The 17,131-nt window shown below is 41.2% G+C and overlaps 1 protein-coding gene across 1 annotated transcript in view; it reads right to left on the bottom strand.

Moving 5' to 3' along the window:
* The window catches only part of HGF (hepatocyte growth factor), a 67,149-nt gene that overhangs the window by 22,427 nt on the left and 27,591 nt on the right, over positions 1-17,131 (bottom strand). The window contains exons 5-8 of the mRNA XM_084811087.1: positions 16,374-16,516; positions 14,798-14,918; positions 5,389-5,507; positions 1,940-2,114 (exon numbers count right to left, since the gene is read on the bottom strand). Of these exons, the coding sequence (XP_084667213.1) occupies positions 1,940-2,114; positions 5,389-5,507; positions 14,798-14,918; positions 16,374-16,516 (558 nt within the window). The remainder of the gene's footprint in view (positions 1-1,939; positions 2,115-5,388; positions 5,508-14,797; positions 14,919-16,373; positions 16,517-17,131) is intronic.

A 17,131-nucleotide genomic window follows, 5' to 3' on the forward strand; every position in this document is an offset into this window, starting at 1 on the left:
TAGAAACTCCCTGTATCTCTTTCTTTGCCACCAAATTCAAACTGAAGGGGTTTCAAGCTGTTTTTCTACCCCAGTCCACAGCTGGAGGGTACCGTGTCCCACACTCTGATGAGTATTGCATTCTGAAGGACCGACAGAGACTTCCAACGATCAGCAGAACATCTTCTGTACATTAGTTCCCTTTGACGAAACACACTAATGAATCATCCTGGATTATTGGAAAGCCATTCGCCTAACACAGGATGGTTCCGCAGCATCCATAACAGTACACTTCATTGCAGTCATGTCATGAATCCCATTTTGTTCTTCCTCGGCAAGAAAATGGAAGTTGAGCCTGCAGATGTGGCTTGTTGAATGGTGCATGAGCACCCTGTTCCGAGGGAGTGTTCCATGGGTGCTGCACAGCACCTGGGTCACGTCACTCACATCCTAGGGTCAGCAACTATCTCAGAAATGTACTGGTAAGATAAAGGACAGATGCTTTTTCCTGCCACAACAGGCATCCTGGAACAGAAACAGAGTGGGTAAGCACAATAACTAGTTATTTAGAGCTCTTGGCTACAATTTTCCTCAAAGCCTCTAATGTACTGTATAATAACAGCCACTAAAATATGAAATATTAATTTAAAAACTGGGAGTCTTCTTTCTACCCTACCTAACCCCCTTGCAAGGCCCCAATGAGAGTCCTTTTCTCAGACTCCTTCCACTCTGGGAAGAAAAAAGGACTGGAAGCCAAAGTCCCTGGCCAGGGGGAATAATTCATACAAATACGCTAGCCTCTGTAGTAATTCCAGACACTAATATCTACACTAGAAATCAATACAAAATGGAGCATCCCCGGGTGAACAAATTTGCACTTTTGGTATGCATAAAGTACTGATAACAACAAACAAACTGGACACTCATTCACTGTCTGCTTTGCCTTGACAAAACAAGCACACCCTCACAAAACCACAGTGTATTATTCAGCCAGGATCACTTACCTTCAAACAAGATTCTTGTCATCAAGGTGTTGCTGTGATGAAGGCTTAGGAGATGGACAGGGGACCGAAGGAACAGCCAATCAATTTAACAGGTGAAGAAGGAACAGCTGCAGGGGATCATGGTTCCACACAACCAGAGCTTCTATAGCACCAGCAGTCCTAATTAGGAGGGGAAGAATTGATGCTGGGGCGTGCACCATTCCAACTAGTTCACCTACCGTTGAATAGATTCCACAGAAGGGAGGATCCTTCAGACAACTAAGCATCAAGTAATGGTTGGAGAGGGGAAGCAGCAGCTTCTCCAAAATTATAGAAGAATAGAGAAAAGAGGGAAACTTCGGTCTCCAAGGTCAGACAAAGTCATGCTGTAGAAAGAAGCCGGAGCTACAGTTTAGCTCCTCTCCCAACTGTGATCAGTTCCACTTTTCCCCCACCGTTCTTACTGGAAACATTGTCCCATCATCCCAACGTACACAATCCATGTGTATGTACAAGAGCCACCATACCACAATTTGTAAGGTGTACTGTGAAAAGCCACATGCTCAAGGAACAATCCACCATCGGTTACCATGAACATATCACACTTATGTGCCAATGTTCTAGCCCAGAAAAAGGACTCAGAAGATTTACAAATTGGATTGCTCACAAAGCCATAAAATTAGTCCATCATACAATTATGATTCAGATTCAGCTGTGCCTGCCCAACTTCAACACTTCACAAATGTAGCTATGATTCCTAAAAAGACATGGTTTAAATGTCAGGAAACACTTGGTAAAAATGTCACATACTACAAGACTTCCGATTGTGTGTTGTGTCAAGCAAATAAGAAGATTAGCAATGATTCTGCAAGTGATAATAGTACTAATTTCAATGTTTAGCTTACTAACCTTTAACGATTACTCTCGAGATTAAATCACTGCCATTTAAATTGTGCCACCCATACGGCTCCACTCACTTGCATTTAAAGTTCTCTGGTGTGGTGTTGTGCAGATGAGGAATCTGGGAGTCCCAGCGCTGACATTCAATCCCACTCCATATGGTGTTCACAGTACCACGGTAGCCCTCTCCTTGTCCTCGGATGCACTCAGTTGTTTCAATTACTGCTGCAGAGTTGTTCATCACATTCTGAGCTAGAAAGAAATGCAATGACTGCTGCTTTTATTCCTATCAGCCAGACTGATGTAATTGGGCAGTATAGAAATGTAACAAATACATAATGAGATGTATTCAGATCATTTGCTCATTGCTGCAGATCACTCGAAAGAAATTTGGGATCCTAGGGAAGAAGTCAACCCCTTCAAAAGTTAAAGAGCAGCCTTGTTAAGCTAGACTAAAGTCTGGCTTAAGAAGTCACTAGTCCCAATTGAGTCAAAATAATTATTCATGGATGGAAAATTAAACATATAAATCAGTGATTTGGCTGATGAAGAACCAGTATGTGTTATGTGGAAATCACACACATGGATTAAGGAAAAAGCACCTAATTTGAAAGAAAATAAATCCCCTTACATAATATTCCATAGGCTTTATTAAGCTAATATTTATGCACATTGAAGTGTAGTAATATTTCTGTAAAACTGATTATTAAAATTCTCTGTAAAGTAATATATTTGGAAAGCCAACAAGTTTCTCTGTCTCAAGGCCTTTAGCAAGATGTCTCTGCAAGATGCACTCAGTCTGGCATAGACTGTTTGGACCAGAATTCCAGAAAATGGTAGCTCTTCAAATGAGTCATTCAGTCAGCCAGAACACGAGGCTTATTTTTACTATTTAAAACATTTCTGATCATTGGAATTGTACATGGCATTAATGCTGCATCATGAATGTAAGGAGATTATTTAGCTTAAATGCTTCATATTAATACAATATGAATTATTGTGATATGCAATACAGATTCCCCACATCATTCTCAAATATAAGTTGCAGCTTTTTTTCCAAAGGTGTTAAATGTTGATTTTATTGGAATAAATAAACTGTTGCTTAACTTCTTTGAAAGCTGGCACACTAGAAATGTAATAATAAATTTAAAACTTTGCTATGAGCAAGCGAAATTACGTATTTTAAGGGGATTCCTTATACCCAGAGTCTTCTCAACTGAAATGTTGTGGATAGTGCCAGTTTCCTGCCTGGGATTCTAGGACTTGTAGTCCCAGTCCCTGGCAGGGAAAGGTATCTGCCTTAGTGCAGATCAGCAAAACTCGAAGTTCTCCAAATTCCATCTCAAAGCTCATTCCGACTCGAATCGTATGAGATTGCAAGCTTTTTTTATTTTTGCATTAAAATCTGTGCTTATTTTCATGCAAATGTACCATATTTCCATGTTTTTCCAATTGTGCACATTTTTTAAACATACTCGTTTTTCAAATGTATGTATACTGTCGAAAGCTTTTGGGGGGGGTCCACGAATCACATTGCAAGCTTAGAAATGTACAGACTTCAATTGCATATTGCATCAAAGTCCATGATAAAAAACCTGATCAAAAATGAACTGAAACAAATTTCACATACAGCCCTAATCTGTCTTGAACACACGTGTATGATGATCTGAAATGTTTTGCAAGCAGAGTGATTAATTACATCACATCTTATGCAGTTACGTTGGAATGTTAGGAAGCAGCCATAATATAGAAAAAGAATAGATCAGGAAAACCAAATGCTACTGCAGAGAAGTATAACACACACTAACTGCATTAACTTCATCCAAGTACATCAAGACCCCTAATAGTACAACGTTTTCTTGTGCTGGCATTGTAGGTTTCTACTGAATTCATATAAATATTTTATCGCAGTGATTCTGTTTAATTTCCTGCTGAAGATGTTTAGAGTAATTTCCTGAAGTGATCCACTAGTAAAAAATGTCCTGTTACCTAGAGCTTGCAAATTCCAAAATGATACTGGAACAGAAAGGATAGAATCATTCCCTTAGATTCCTAGGATTCCACAAGCAAATCAATATACTTTAAAATGGGGGGACGTCTTCTACTGTTTGAACACGATTCTTACTTTTCCTATCACTTAATACATAGGTTATGAGTAATGCTGTCACAGTGAGGGTTAGTTCACATACAGCCTCAGACGTCTGTGTACCCTCCCTTACTATGTAAATACATTTTAATGACTACTGTAACACACTTTACATGGGGCTACTTTTGAAAAGTGTCCAGTAACTTGTAAAAACTAACATTCCGAAAAAAGGTAAAATGTTCATTAAAGCCAGTGGAATTAAAGATAGGTAAGTCATTTCAGGATCATTTCAGTCAAAGGCAGGCTCAAAATGTTTCATATGCAACAGGCATGAGCAAAATTGGCTCTTTGATTTGATCAGTTTAGTTTGCAAGTCAAACAGTCAGGTAGCATGAAGTCCAGATGGCAATAAATGCACCAGATGTTTGTATTCTCGGGAGAGGTCTTTCAGCACTGTTCTGCATGTTAACTGCTAGCATAAAACTGAAAACTGCTAGACAGAGCACGTAACAGTTGCTTTTCAGATTTTTGCTACCTTAAATAGCTTGATGGTGGGCTAATACATCTCACATGCATTGCAAGGACTGCATGATTTACAAAAGGACCCAGAACTGGAGCCCTTATTTTCTCACACACCACCACCACCACTGTCCTCTGCAGAATTGCAACAGCAATGACTGAGTGCAGCAATTTTCTATCTCTGTCCTGAGGAACTCTGGGAACTTTTGAGAGTTCTTCACTTAGAAGACTGTTAAGATCTTGGCTATCATTACAAATGTCTCCTGCAATATGCTGCTTCAGGGGAGGCCTGGGCACGTTCTAAGCCTGTTAGGAGTCGAGTCAATTAGGACTGAGGCACCTAAGAAGGTCTCCTACATAAAAGACAAGCAAATCCCACCCACGAAATCTGAGGAGAGGCCATTGCCCTTAGATAATACCGATACAGAACTTCCCTTCACATGCAGCTGGCCCCATTCCTGAAGTTACGTGGCTTCCCCCAGCTCCACCCCCAATGTGCACGTGTTAGGTCTGGAAAGCCTATGCATGAATTATTAGGGTTCCAGCTCCCAGGGAAGCCTATTCATATAGAGATCTACATGTGTAGGCTTCCCCCCTGCACACGTCCATGTCTAATGCATGAACATTGGGTGCAGGCTGAGGGAAGCTACATGACTTCAGGGGCAGGGGCAGCAACGCAGCCCCACTTCCCAGCAATTATGTGAGGATCCTTCACACATTTAATGTGTGAAGACAGCTGGAGAAAAGGATAGCAGGAATGAGAAGGAAGAACCAGGCAACCCATGGAATCCATGTTGTAAATAACATGAGCCAACCTACACAGAATATACCAGGCAGTGCAGACTCAGCCTTAGAGAGATTATTGGCATCTAAACTTGGGAAAAGAAAAAGGAGGCAAACAAACATTTGTGTTAAACTCACCACACGTTTTAATTGAGCAAAACTCCCAGGGGGTGTTTGGGTCAAGAGTGTAACACCACGGCCTCGGCTTGCCATCCGGATTGCGGCAGTAATTATCATCAAAGCCTTTGTCAGGATATCTGCAAAGCACACGGACAAGCATGTCAACCAAGTCAGCCGAGCAATGCTACGCAGGCACAAACACACACACACGATATGATCCAAATGACCTCCAGCTCAGATAGGATTCCTATTTCCCCTGACGGGCTTAGAGCCCAAACATGTAAAGTACAGAATGCCTACAGATGCGGGAGTAGTAGCAGCCTTCAAGAAAGCACTCAGCAGAGGTAATATCTGGAAGAGAACTATTTTGATACGATGCAGGACATCAAACAGGGTCATGCTGCTAATTGGGCAACCTCGGATTAGCGTTGAGTCTGACACAATAGCCTTACTTTGCAATCTTCAAATGGCCCAATTAAGCGTGGACAATATAAACACTTCCTGGCATGGCAGACTCATTAAGCAAATGGGTTCTATAGTTCAACGGCCCTGGGTTCAAACTGGAAGCTATTTTCAATAAACTCCAAGCTAATGATAGCTCTATTTTTAGAAACCAGCTTATTTAGAGGCCATGCCCTCATTTCCAGCACTGCAAGGAAAAAAAGACTAAAAGAAATTTTCCTTTGCCCTCCTTTATCTTGGGTTCTTGGCAGGATTTTTTTTTTTCTTCTTTTAATTATTTCCATACCCTTTTCCTGGTATTACTGAAGGGAGTGAAGAAAAATGTTATGAGACAACTGTGGACTTCTTGAATGAACAGCATTTCACTTAGAAGTAATTGTTTGTTTGTTTTACATTATATGTGGCACGTCTGCAGGTGAATGATAGATTATTTTAGGGGAATACAGATGGTAACTTCCTCAGAACCTGAGGCTTTATAGAACTGCTACCAGATGTAGTCCTCTTCAGCAAATGAAAACATGATTTACAATTGCCTGCTTCTTTTATCCTCAAGTGTGTGTTTTTTTAACTCATCTCATCGTGCACTGTGATCGTGCACTGTGGAATTCTGCTTTCTTTAGAGCTAAAACTAACCATGGTTCTTTCCTTACAGAACGCTTCCTTTACAGCAGCAGTTGGTCATGCTGGATGGGGAGATGAGAGTTGTAGTCCAACGTATCTGGAGGGCACCAGTTTGGGGAAGGCTGCCTTAAGTGTAAAGTGAGGTCAGAGCTTCTTACAACAAAACCACATAACCTTTTATCAACAGAAGTTGCTGAGCTCAGAGGATGCTATTGTGGCTTTAGTGTAGCTGTTCCATTGAAAACTGGACAATTTTAAGAGGTCCATATACTTTCAAGGATGGTGCTTTAGCAATCATAGCAAACAGTGCCGTGAAATGCAGGCCTTATCAAATCTGCTCCCAAGACAGTTTGGTCTCAGCCAACAACCCAATCCTATCTAATTTTAGTTGGAAGTCTCACTCTCAACAGAACCTACTCCCAAGTAAGTGTGCATAGGATCACAAAAGATCTGATTAAATAGTCAACGAAGGATGAGGGGGAAGCTCCTAGGAAAAGCAAAGAGTCTTATGAAAAACATGTAATACCTAGTACTAAAAATCAATACAGGTCTTATATTCAGGAATGCTAGTGCCTGAATATATAAAGGGGCAGGACACATATTGCTCTTACAGGGAAGGAAATTGGGGTGCTTCCAGATGAACAGCCCCTAGCACTACCAATGAAATGGTATGTGAGAGCTGGACTATAAGGAAGGCTGAGCGCCGAAGAATTGATGCTTTCGAACTGTGGTGCTGGAGAAGACTCTTACGAGTGCCCTGGACTGCAAGGAGGTCAAATCAGTCCATCCTAAAGGAAATCAACCCTGAGTGCTCATTGGAAGGACAGATAATGAAGCTGAAGCTCCAATATTTTGGCCACCTAATGCGAAGAGAAAACTCCCTGGAAAAGACCCTGATGCTGGGAAAGACTGAAGGCAAAAGGAGAAGGGGACGGCAGAGGATGAGATGGCTAGATAGCATCACGGATGCAATGAATATGAACTTGAGCACGCTCCGGGAGAGAGCGCAGGACAGGAAGGCCTGGCGTGCTATGGTCCATGGGGTCACGAAGAGTCGGACACGACTGAACGACTGAACAACAACAACAACAGCTATTTCGTCTTTCCCTCTTAAACAGATTTTTTTCTGGTAAGAAAAAAAGAAGACATCATGAGAGAACACTGGAGGGTTACAAATGCAAGATGACTTTGCGTGGATCCCATGAATATTCCATAAAAGGAAAGCCTTGTCTGGAAACACCCTCAGACTCCACCACCCAGTGTCTCCACAAAGTGGCCTGCCTCACTCATTTGGTTAATACTGGCAATTACTCTGTGCTTGAGGGGCCATAGCTTAATGTGATGGAGCCCCTGCTTTGCATGCAGAAGGTCCGAGGTTGGATCCCCGGCTTCTCCAGGGAGGGCTAGGAAAGAATCCTGCCTGGCTGAAACCTTGGAGAGCCGCTGCCAGTCAGTGTCGACAATATTGGGCTATATGGGCCAATGATCTGACTCAGTATGAAGCAGCTTCCTACGTTCCTATGCATAACTTGTCATGTACTCTAGATTTCATTCATCATTTAAGGTCATACTTATTGCTATTCACTTTTCGATTTAAGGATATGGTTCAGTACTTTGATAGATTTGTTACAGCATGCCCAGAGAAACCATTTAGCAGAAAACAACAACTATCTGTACAGCAAGAGAAATATGCCTCCTAAGTATCCTACCTATTTGCCTCAAATATTTCTCTCCTACCTTAGTGGCTGTTATTCCCACTGCTGTAGGTAACACAGATATAGAAGATTTCAAACCTATGTACACGTATTTGCCATAAGCCCCACTGAACTCAGTGGGACTTAACCTCTGGGTAAATATATACAGGATCTGGCTGTAAGGGGGACAAACGGTCACATGGAGAAAAAAGACATTCATCTTCAGCACAGAAGATAGTCTAGGCTAGCAGCTTTTTAAAAAAGTTAACATTTCTTTTGAGTCCTTTCTTTTTTTGTGGGTCTTTCCCTCTCTCCATGTTTGTTTGTTTGTGCAAATTACAAAGTAGAGCTGAGTAGATTTAATACTCTCCGTTGGTACTCATTATCCCTGGATTCCAGGCAATTGTGATTAACAGTAAATAGGATGGCTCTTCCCAGGCACTGCTCTGTTTTAAAGGGTTATTAATTTCAGGGCTCTTATTTTACCGCTTAAACTGTTATTTAGGTGGCCACTGTAATAACTTAGGAAGCCAAGTATAATTGATGCTTCCCTTTCAGGACTGAAATTTAAAATGTGCACTGCTAATTGGGACCAGGCTGCACATCTCAAGCTCTGGCCCACCAATGAAAACATTTAAAAGCAAATGTTCTACAATCTACACAGATCATGTTATTTTTAAAAAAACAGAGCATGTGTTTTTGTTTACATACCCTGGAGATGTAATTTCCACGATAAATTGCTGAGAACCAAAAATGCTGGCAATGATTAATCATAGATCAGCATAAGCATGTATTTGGTGAAGTCTCTAACGCAACGATTTGATTTCCGCAAATGAACCTGTTTCCAGCACCTTCCTCCAGTGCCACCCTATCACCACTGTTCACATATGAAACTGGACAAATCAGTCAGTATGTCCTATTCTAAGCACAGGCAATGCCTCGGCAAGATTTAAGACTGGGCATGGGGGCGGGGGGGGGGGTTGGAGGGCAAAGTCTCTCTCTCTCTCTCTCTCTCTCTCTCTCTCTCTCTCACACACACACACACAAATTAACCTAAAAACTTTAGATCAGTAAGCACCACTCTCCTAGTACTATTATTTTTTAAATGAAAGACCTCCTTGCATCATATTGGCCTTTTGCTGTTTATAGCACATGTACAGGATGTTCTGGTGTATATGTGGCAATTGTTTACAATTAAGCTGTAATGGCTTAGAGCTACAAGACAATAAAGACTGCCTGGTATTGCTATACCCTATCTCCCCACCACACACACTCAGGGGTCTGGTTTGGGGTTGTTGTTGTTATTCAGTCGTTCAGTCGTGTCCGACTCTTCGTGACCCCATGGACCAGAGCACGCCAGGCCTTCCTGTCCTCCGCTCTCTCCCGGAGCGTGCTCAAGTCCATATTCATTGCATCCGTGATGCTATCTAGCCATCTCATCCTCTGCCGTCCCCTTCTCCTTTTGCTTTCAGTCTTTCCCAGCATCAGGGCCTTTTCCAGAGAGTTTTCTCTTCGCATTAGGTGGCCAAAATATTTCAGCTTCAGCTTCAGTCTCTGTCCTTCCAATGAGCACTCAGGGTTGATTTCCTGCAGCAGTATTATTCAAAAGCATTAGACTATTGCTTCTGAGGCTACATCTGCAAACTGGTTAGCAGTCAGCACGACTTTCCTAGTCAGCAAGGAGAACTATGTGAGATTCTTCAGCTGAATTGTATTACTTGCAGACTGAAGTCAGAGAACTTTAAGAAGCCTACAATTTATCACTTTCGTGTGCTTTTGGACCACCCCCTGCTCCCCTGCTGTTGATTCCTCACCCTGTTTCAGTTCCAGTGTGCTGTTGACAGAAATGTGTAGTAATGCAAGCAGCAATGCTGTCTACATGCATTCCCACTGTGCTATCACACCACCCACAGCATTCTCAGATCTGCTTGGGTGTTACATACACCCATGTAGCTCTGTACATCCTGGTGACTCCAGTGCACTTGCAGTACACATGTGCAACACACAAGCCAGATGTGCTGATCTAGCTATGCTCTCAGTAATGTGCTTCTGCAACCCCTTCCTAAGAATTTTTTCTCAGTGTGACCCAGTCAATATGTCACCATGGAATTCTACCTTTCCGCTGTGCGAGTTAGCAGTGAAACTCCCCTTTTAGCCTTCCCATCATTCAGCAGGACTAAACAACATCAGGCCACTCTTGTCTGCTTACAGACAGTTGCTCACTACAGTTCGGAGGTAGGATGACAGAGCTACCATTGCTCATAGTTCATTGTGACCTGATCAACTTGTTTGCAGATTTTCACAGCGTTTCTACCCATACCATAGCAAGGTAAAAACTCGCTCACTGAAGAATAATGGGCACGTTTCAATTCCACTGCTGCAGCCACCCATTGGCTTGTCACTAATCGTGTCATAGGTACAATGCGATGTGTGCTCACTATACTCAGGCAAAATGGCATTCGCTGTTGAAATTGACTTTCTGGATTAAGGATTAAAAGGAACACTTTCATGGCAACAAAATATTGCAGTTGGAGAGCCAATTAAATTCTCTTGGCAATACAAATGCTACCTTCAGGAAAGCTACTTGGATCTCTAATAACAACTGAATGTATGTGCAACATTATAAACTTATCACTTGGAAAGATCCTGAAAAAAACATCATGGGGTGGAAATGGATATTATCCCAGCCTAACTCTGTCCCTATACCCCAAGTCCCTTGTCCAGTTACCCTGGTCACTCCTGTAATGTGATATTATTATAGCACATACTTCCCTGCCCTGGAAGTAGCAGGTAATAATGCAAAGCAGGAGTGGGGAAACCCACCACATAATGATGTTACATCATGTATTTGCATTACTATATGTTATAAGAATGAGGGTAGTTATATTTTTGTCTACACCTAGATAACAATTTCTGCCTGATTGAGGCATTAGACAAAATATAAGGAGTAGAAAGGTGTGCAAGGTCTATAACTCCACATATCTGAACTGACTGCAGGACATGATTCCACCAGTCAGCGAACAAGTGTATATTAGTACAACACCAGTCAAATTGGAATAACAAGTTTCCAAGTAAACTACAATGCAGAAAATATCACTTGTTATGCAGCTGGAGCACAAAATGAATTAATAATCAGACCGAGGTCACAAAGAATGCCTGTGAAAGGACACAAAACACAATACTAATTTCTTTATTTCCAGTCCTGTGATCACAAAGTTGTCCTTACAATGGAAGCAAAAACAGTCCCTTTGTTTTGTGTGTGTGCCAGTTAACTTAAATATGATTAAAAGTTAATTCCAAAACAATGAACGATATAGCTACAGTATACAAAATCCTATTTACCAGAATCCTATTAAAATCAATGGGACTGCTCAGGGGTAAGTGGACTGAACTCATAATGCTCAAAGGCATCTTACGCAATACATACCAATACGAATTTCTATCCTAAGCCGTATAAAGAAAGCCTTATTTGCAACTACCTACGTTGCAAATAAGTGTCAGTTTTATACCAGTTTAACTGTCATGGCTTCATCAGAAAATACTTCACTGTTTTTTTCCTGACAGACATCCATAATCCCCCTCACAAAACTACAATCCCCCTCACAAAACTACAATCCCCCTCACAAAACTACAATCCCCCTCACAAAACTACAGTCCCCCTCGCAAAACTACAATCCCCCTCACAAAACTACAATCCCCCTCACAAAACTACAATCCCCCTCACAAAACTACAATCCCCAACGTTTCCTGAAGAGAAGGAAACACTATTAAATCAGTTTACATCTGCAATAAACCCTCAGATCATTCTGCGTAGCCTAACCCCACTCACACAGTCTTTTCTAAAGGAGGTTTAAGCATTATACATGCCACTGTGTACCTGGGTAAATTTCACCCTCCCTTTTTAATCTACACTGTTCATGCACTAGTTCTGACTCACTTTTTGGCATTAAATACATAAATAACTTAAGTAGTAATCGCCCAATACCATAAACTCACAGTAATTAAACACTGCACTTGGTCATTCACAAATACGGATACTGCTTTTGAGGAAGAAAAAGAAAAGAACAAAAGATAAACATCAAATCATTCACAGGCAGAGAACCAAAAACCTGAAAAGATTATACCAAATATTCCAGTAGAGATTTGCGTGAGAAAGTAAAGGTTAAGTTCATAAATGCTGTCCATTAATTTGAGTGCCTTTAATAACAGATTAGATACTGCTTTGGTGGACAATCTATGCTGGGAACTGGGCAGGGGGAGTATATCATTGCTGGTTTTGCTGGACCTTTCAGTGGCTTTCAGTACCATCAACCATAGTATCTTTCTCAGGCATGTGTCTGAGATGGAACTGGGAGGCACTGTTATATGGTGGCTCTGGCCCTCGTTGGAGGGCCAATCTCAGAAGGTGGTGCTGGGAGAATCCTGTTTGATGTTGTGGCCATTGGCCTGTAGGGTCCCTCAGGGGTCCATCCTCTCCCACACTGTTTAACACGTATATGAAACCACTGTCTGGAGTTTGGGGGTTCGACACCACCAGTATGCTGATGACACCCAACTCTCTCTCTCCTTTCCATCCAAATCCAAGGAAGCTGTTCTAGTTCTAAATCGGTGTCTGATGTCAGTAATGGATCGGATGAGGGCAAACAAATTGAAGCTTCATCTGGACAAGACAGAGGTGCTCCTGGTTAGTCAAAAGGCAGATCAGGGAATAGGGATTCAACCTGTGCTGGATGAGGTTACACTCCCCCTGAAGACTCGGGCTCACAGTTTGGGTATACCTCTGGATTCGGCCTTGAACCTGGATGTCCCGGTCTTGGCGGTGGCCAGGAGTGTACTAGCACAGCTGGGACTGGTGTGCCAACTGTACCCATTTCTACAGACATCCGATCTATCCACGGTCACAGATGCCTTCGTTACGTCCCACTTGGGCTACTGTCATGCACTCTACATGGGGCTGCCTTCGAAAACAGAAACTTCAGCTGGTCCAGAATGCTGCAGCCAGACTGTTGACTAGGGCTGGTTACAGGGAACACATGACTCCCTTGTTACAAGAGCTTCACCAGCTACCAGTCTGTGCCCGGGCAAAATTCAAAGTTCTGGTTAAAGCCCTATATGGCTTGGGACCAGGCTGCTTGAAAGGTCACCTTCTCGCATATGAGCCTGCCTGGTTCTTAAGATCTTTGGGAGAGCCCCTTCTGTCAAGACCGCTGTCTTCAGAGGTGCATTTGGTGGCAATGCAAAAGAGGGGCTTCTCAGTGGCCGTTTCCTGGCTGTGAAATTCCCTACTGGGGGAGACTAGGTTCAGTCCCCGTCTGCTCTCCTTCTGCCGGTGGGCAAAGGTCACTTTATCCAAGCAGGCCTTTGGTGTGTAAGCAGGTCTGTTGAGCTGGATGCTGTTTTTACTCTGTTGTTGCTGTTCTTCTTTTAAATTATATTTTAATGTATTTACTTATTTTTATCCAGTTTTATTAGTGATAAGACGCTTTGAGTGCTCTTTTGGTAGAAAGGGAGGAACAAATAAAATAAAAATATAACATGCTATTTTCAAGTTATTTTCAAAGATACCCTCATACCTGTGTTTCCATGTTCCTTTTTCACTTTCAGTTTCTCTCATTAAAACCTAGCTATGCTGACAATAGTATCTTCAAGCTTTTAATTAAATGCTTTCATGAGCAAACATAAAAGTGAATGTGAAACGAACACTATCTATGCTACATCCTACACTAGGTATGGTTCTTGCCCCAAACTCACTAAAACAAATAAGGCTAGTACAAGAATGGGTAGACAGTAAATTGCATGGGCTTTCCATTAAGACAATTAACAGTCAATTCATTTAACACCTGTATGGATGACCATCAGCTTTGGCTTGGCTTTGATATGTGGACTGGGTGAGGGCTCCACCATTCACCTAAACCCAGCCCAAAATGACATACACTTGTACCCCAAAAAGTTGTGTCTGTGTTACAGCCCTTACATAACTTGTTACCATGACAAAATTCCCAGTCCATTTCTGGGCTCAATTCAATGTGCAAATTTCCAGTTAAGTGTTGGTTTCAACCTTTAAAGACTTCACAGCTTGAGACCAGCACACCTGAAGGGTTGCTTATTTCCATATGTGCCTGCCTATGCACCAATATCTTCAACAAAGGGCATTCTTGGATGGCCCCACCATCTGAGGTGTGGCTTTTGGGGAAAGATCCTTTTCAGTGGTGGTGCCCCAATTATGGAATGCTCTCCCCAGCGAGACTCACCTGGTACCTACTTTGTTGTCATTTCAGCACCAGATGAAGACCTTATTTTCTTATTTTCTTTCCTGATGGCTTATATGCAGTCTTTAGATTCTGCTGTTGCTACTTTTGTACACTTTGGTTTATTGTATGTCGTTTTTAACTGGCCTGTTGTATAAGAGTTCAGTGAGACTTACTCCCAGGTACAGGCAGATAGAATTGCGGCCTAAATGAATGAATGAACAAATGATTTCCAGCCATACAGGAAAAATATGCCTAGATGCCCACTCAGCATTCTAGTCCCCTATAATTCATGGGCACCATCACTGCAATATTCCTATGAAATGAAGACAGCCATATAATTCCATTTCAGAAGTCTTGCTTTCTTAAAAAAAAATATAAAATGATAATGAGCATGTTTACCTCTCTGGATGAAATTTGTGCCTGTGTGGTCTCTGGAGGTCCCAGCGTTGACATTCCTTGCCAGTTTCTGAGTGGTCCATTGGGCCTCTGTAGTCTTCCCCGTTGCATGTCATGCATTCAACTGAAAATGCAGAAGAGTGACTGTTTTGTTGGGCTAGAGACTCAAAACACAATATATATATTTCATTCCAATATTGCAGTTAAAAAAACATGCCACCAAATTGCAACCCACATGATCTTCAGTGAAATCAAGACCAGAGTTGCCACCAAATTTTGCCCAACTACTCCTTTGCCAAAATATCCAAAGACTTCCAAGAGAAATGGAAAAGGGTTTCAATAAGAGTAGTAAGGGGGTTCTACACAACCTAAGTCACAAAGTCTGGATTTCACCTTAAGTAAAGCTTGAAGCGAACATGCAACATCCTCTAATGCAGGGGTCCCCGAATTTTTGCACCTGTGGGCACATTTGGGAATTTGAGATACTGCTGTGGGCATCACTACAAAATGCCTCATCAGCGGAACACTCTTTTGGCATCTACCTTTCATGTCCATTGATCTTAGGCAGCGTCTTATTCAGCAAAAACGTTTGCTTTGCGTCTACTGGACACGACAACATCTCTTTAATAAGGGATTGTCTAATTCAGCTAATTGCTGGCAGGGCGATACAGCTAATGCTTCTTTTAAACATATGGTTTGGCAATGTCAAGTAGTTGCTTCTTTTTGTGAGGAGGTTATTACACAGAAAAAAATTGTACTGGAACAGCCTTTAATATTTTCTGATGTTACATGCCCTTTTAAATTATTTACCTGCTTCATGGAAATTAACAAATGGATTCTCTGTACCCTTTTGACAGTTAATAGTTCAATATTTGAAAGAGTGGCATATAGACAACACCTTCAAATGGATATTTATTTGAGTATTTGGTTGACTTTTGTTGTGGCCCATGTATAATTGCTAGAAAGTTGTATGCATTTCATACAAATCCATGTATGTAGATTTTTTTTAAATGGGAAAAAATAATAAATACAATTTTTGGGTGCCCATGGCCACTGGGAACCCATGCTCCAGAGATAATCAGAATCAGAGCTTCAGTCTAGCCCAAAGGACAGAAGAAACGCAATTACTTTCTGAGACAATATCCATGCTAAGGGTTCATCAGAACAGCCCTGGAGTGTTGTTTCCAGTTATTTTTAAAACCAGTATAACTTTTGATATAGACATATTTAAAGACAGTTTTGGAAATGAACACCAAATTTTTAAATTCCAAGCCCCTTAGTGTTAAGTGTTATTTCTGCATGATGACATAAATACAGTCATTGCCAGTGCTTATCCCTCCTTAGCTTACAGAAGCAACAGCAAGGAAGACATGGAGGCGGCAGAAGCACTAGTTTCACAGCATGATGAGAATAAAAATGACAAAGTGGTATAGTGTCAGAGAAGCATTTAACTGAAAACAGAGCAGCATGGGAATTTGCTAATGTGAGACAAAGCTTTTGATATCTAATATTTCAGTTAATTCTAAATAATATTCACACAAAACTGAAATCAACTAATAATTGATATCCCAAATGTTACCTTCTGAACAGAGGGGAATGTCACAGACTTCATGACGTATTGTTGGATTGCTTGTAAAACACCACGGCCCGCCTTCTTCTCCTCGGGGGTTCCGGCAGTAGTTTTCCCGAAGATCTTTACCTCGATAGCTCGAAGGCAAAAAGCTAGTTTTAAAATGACAATCATTACAGTATAAGAGCATGCAAACTTTGTTGTGAACCTTTGTATCTTCATGAATAACTTATCTTACTCCTTCAAGCATACTGTGTTTTAATATAATTTTTATTATTATTATTATTATTATTATTATTATTATTATTTTAGCGTTAACTGCCTGTTTACTTCCATACAGAAGTTAAAAGCAATATTCTAAAATACTGTAATAAATCAGTAGACAAGAAAAATATAAAGCTAGACAAACAGCAATAAAGAATATCAATGATCTAGGATTATACTGATTGCTTTTACTCACACTGAGTATCTTCCTCTACTATTATAAATTATACTCACCAGTTTCATCCCTGGTTCTCATACTTTTCCCCTTATCATGCATATAGGGAATTAAAGGCCTTAATTCATATTACATAACCGGGAACATTTAGCAGCAAACTTAGTTGCTGAAGTCCGCTAAGAAATCCTACTATGTTCTGTTTATGCAATAATTGAACAGGATCAGATGATTTCACTACAAAGTAATGTGCAATTTCAGTCAAATCAGCAGGAATTTTACCCTAGATTAATTGCCCTTAGTTATGGTATCCAAATATTCTTTTAATTTT

The sequence above is a fragment of the Heloderma suspectum genome, chromosome 7, assembly GCF_057233095.1.
Source record: "Heloderma suspectum isolate Gila_16-S chromosome 7, 16-S_ref, whole genome shotgun sequence".
NCBI classification, from domain to species: Eukaryota; Metazoa; Chordata; class Lepidosauria; order Squamata; family Helodermatidae; genus Heloderma; species Heloderma suspectum.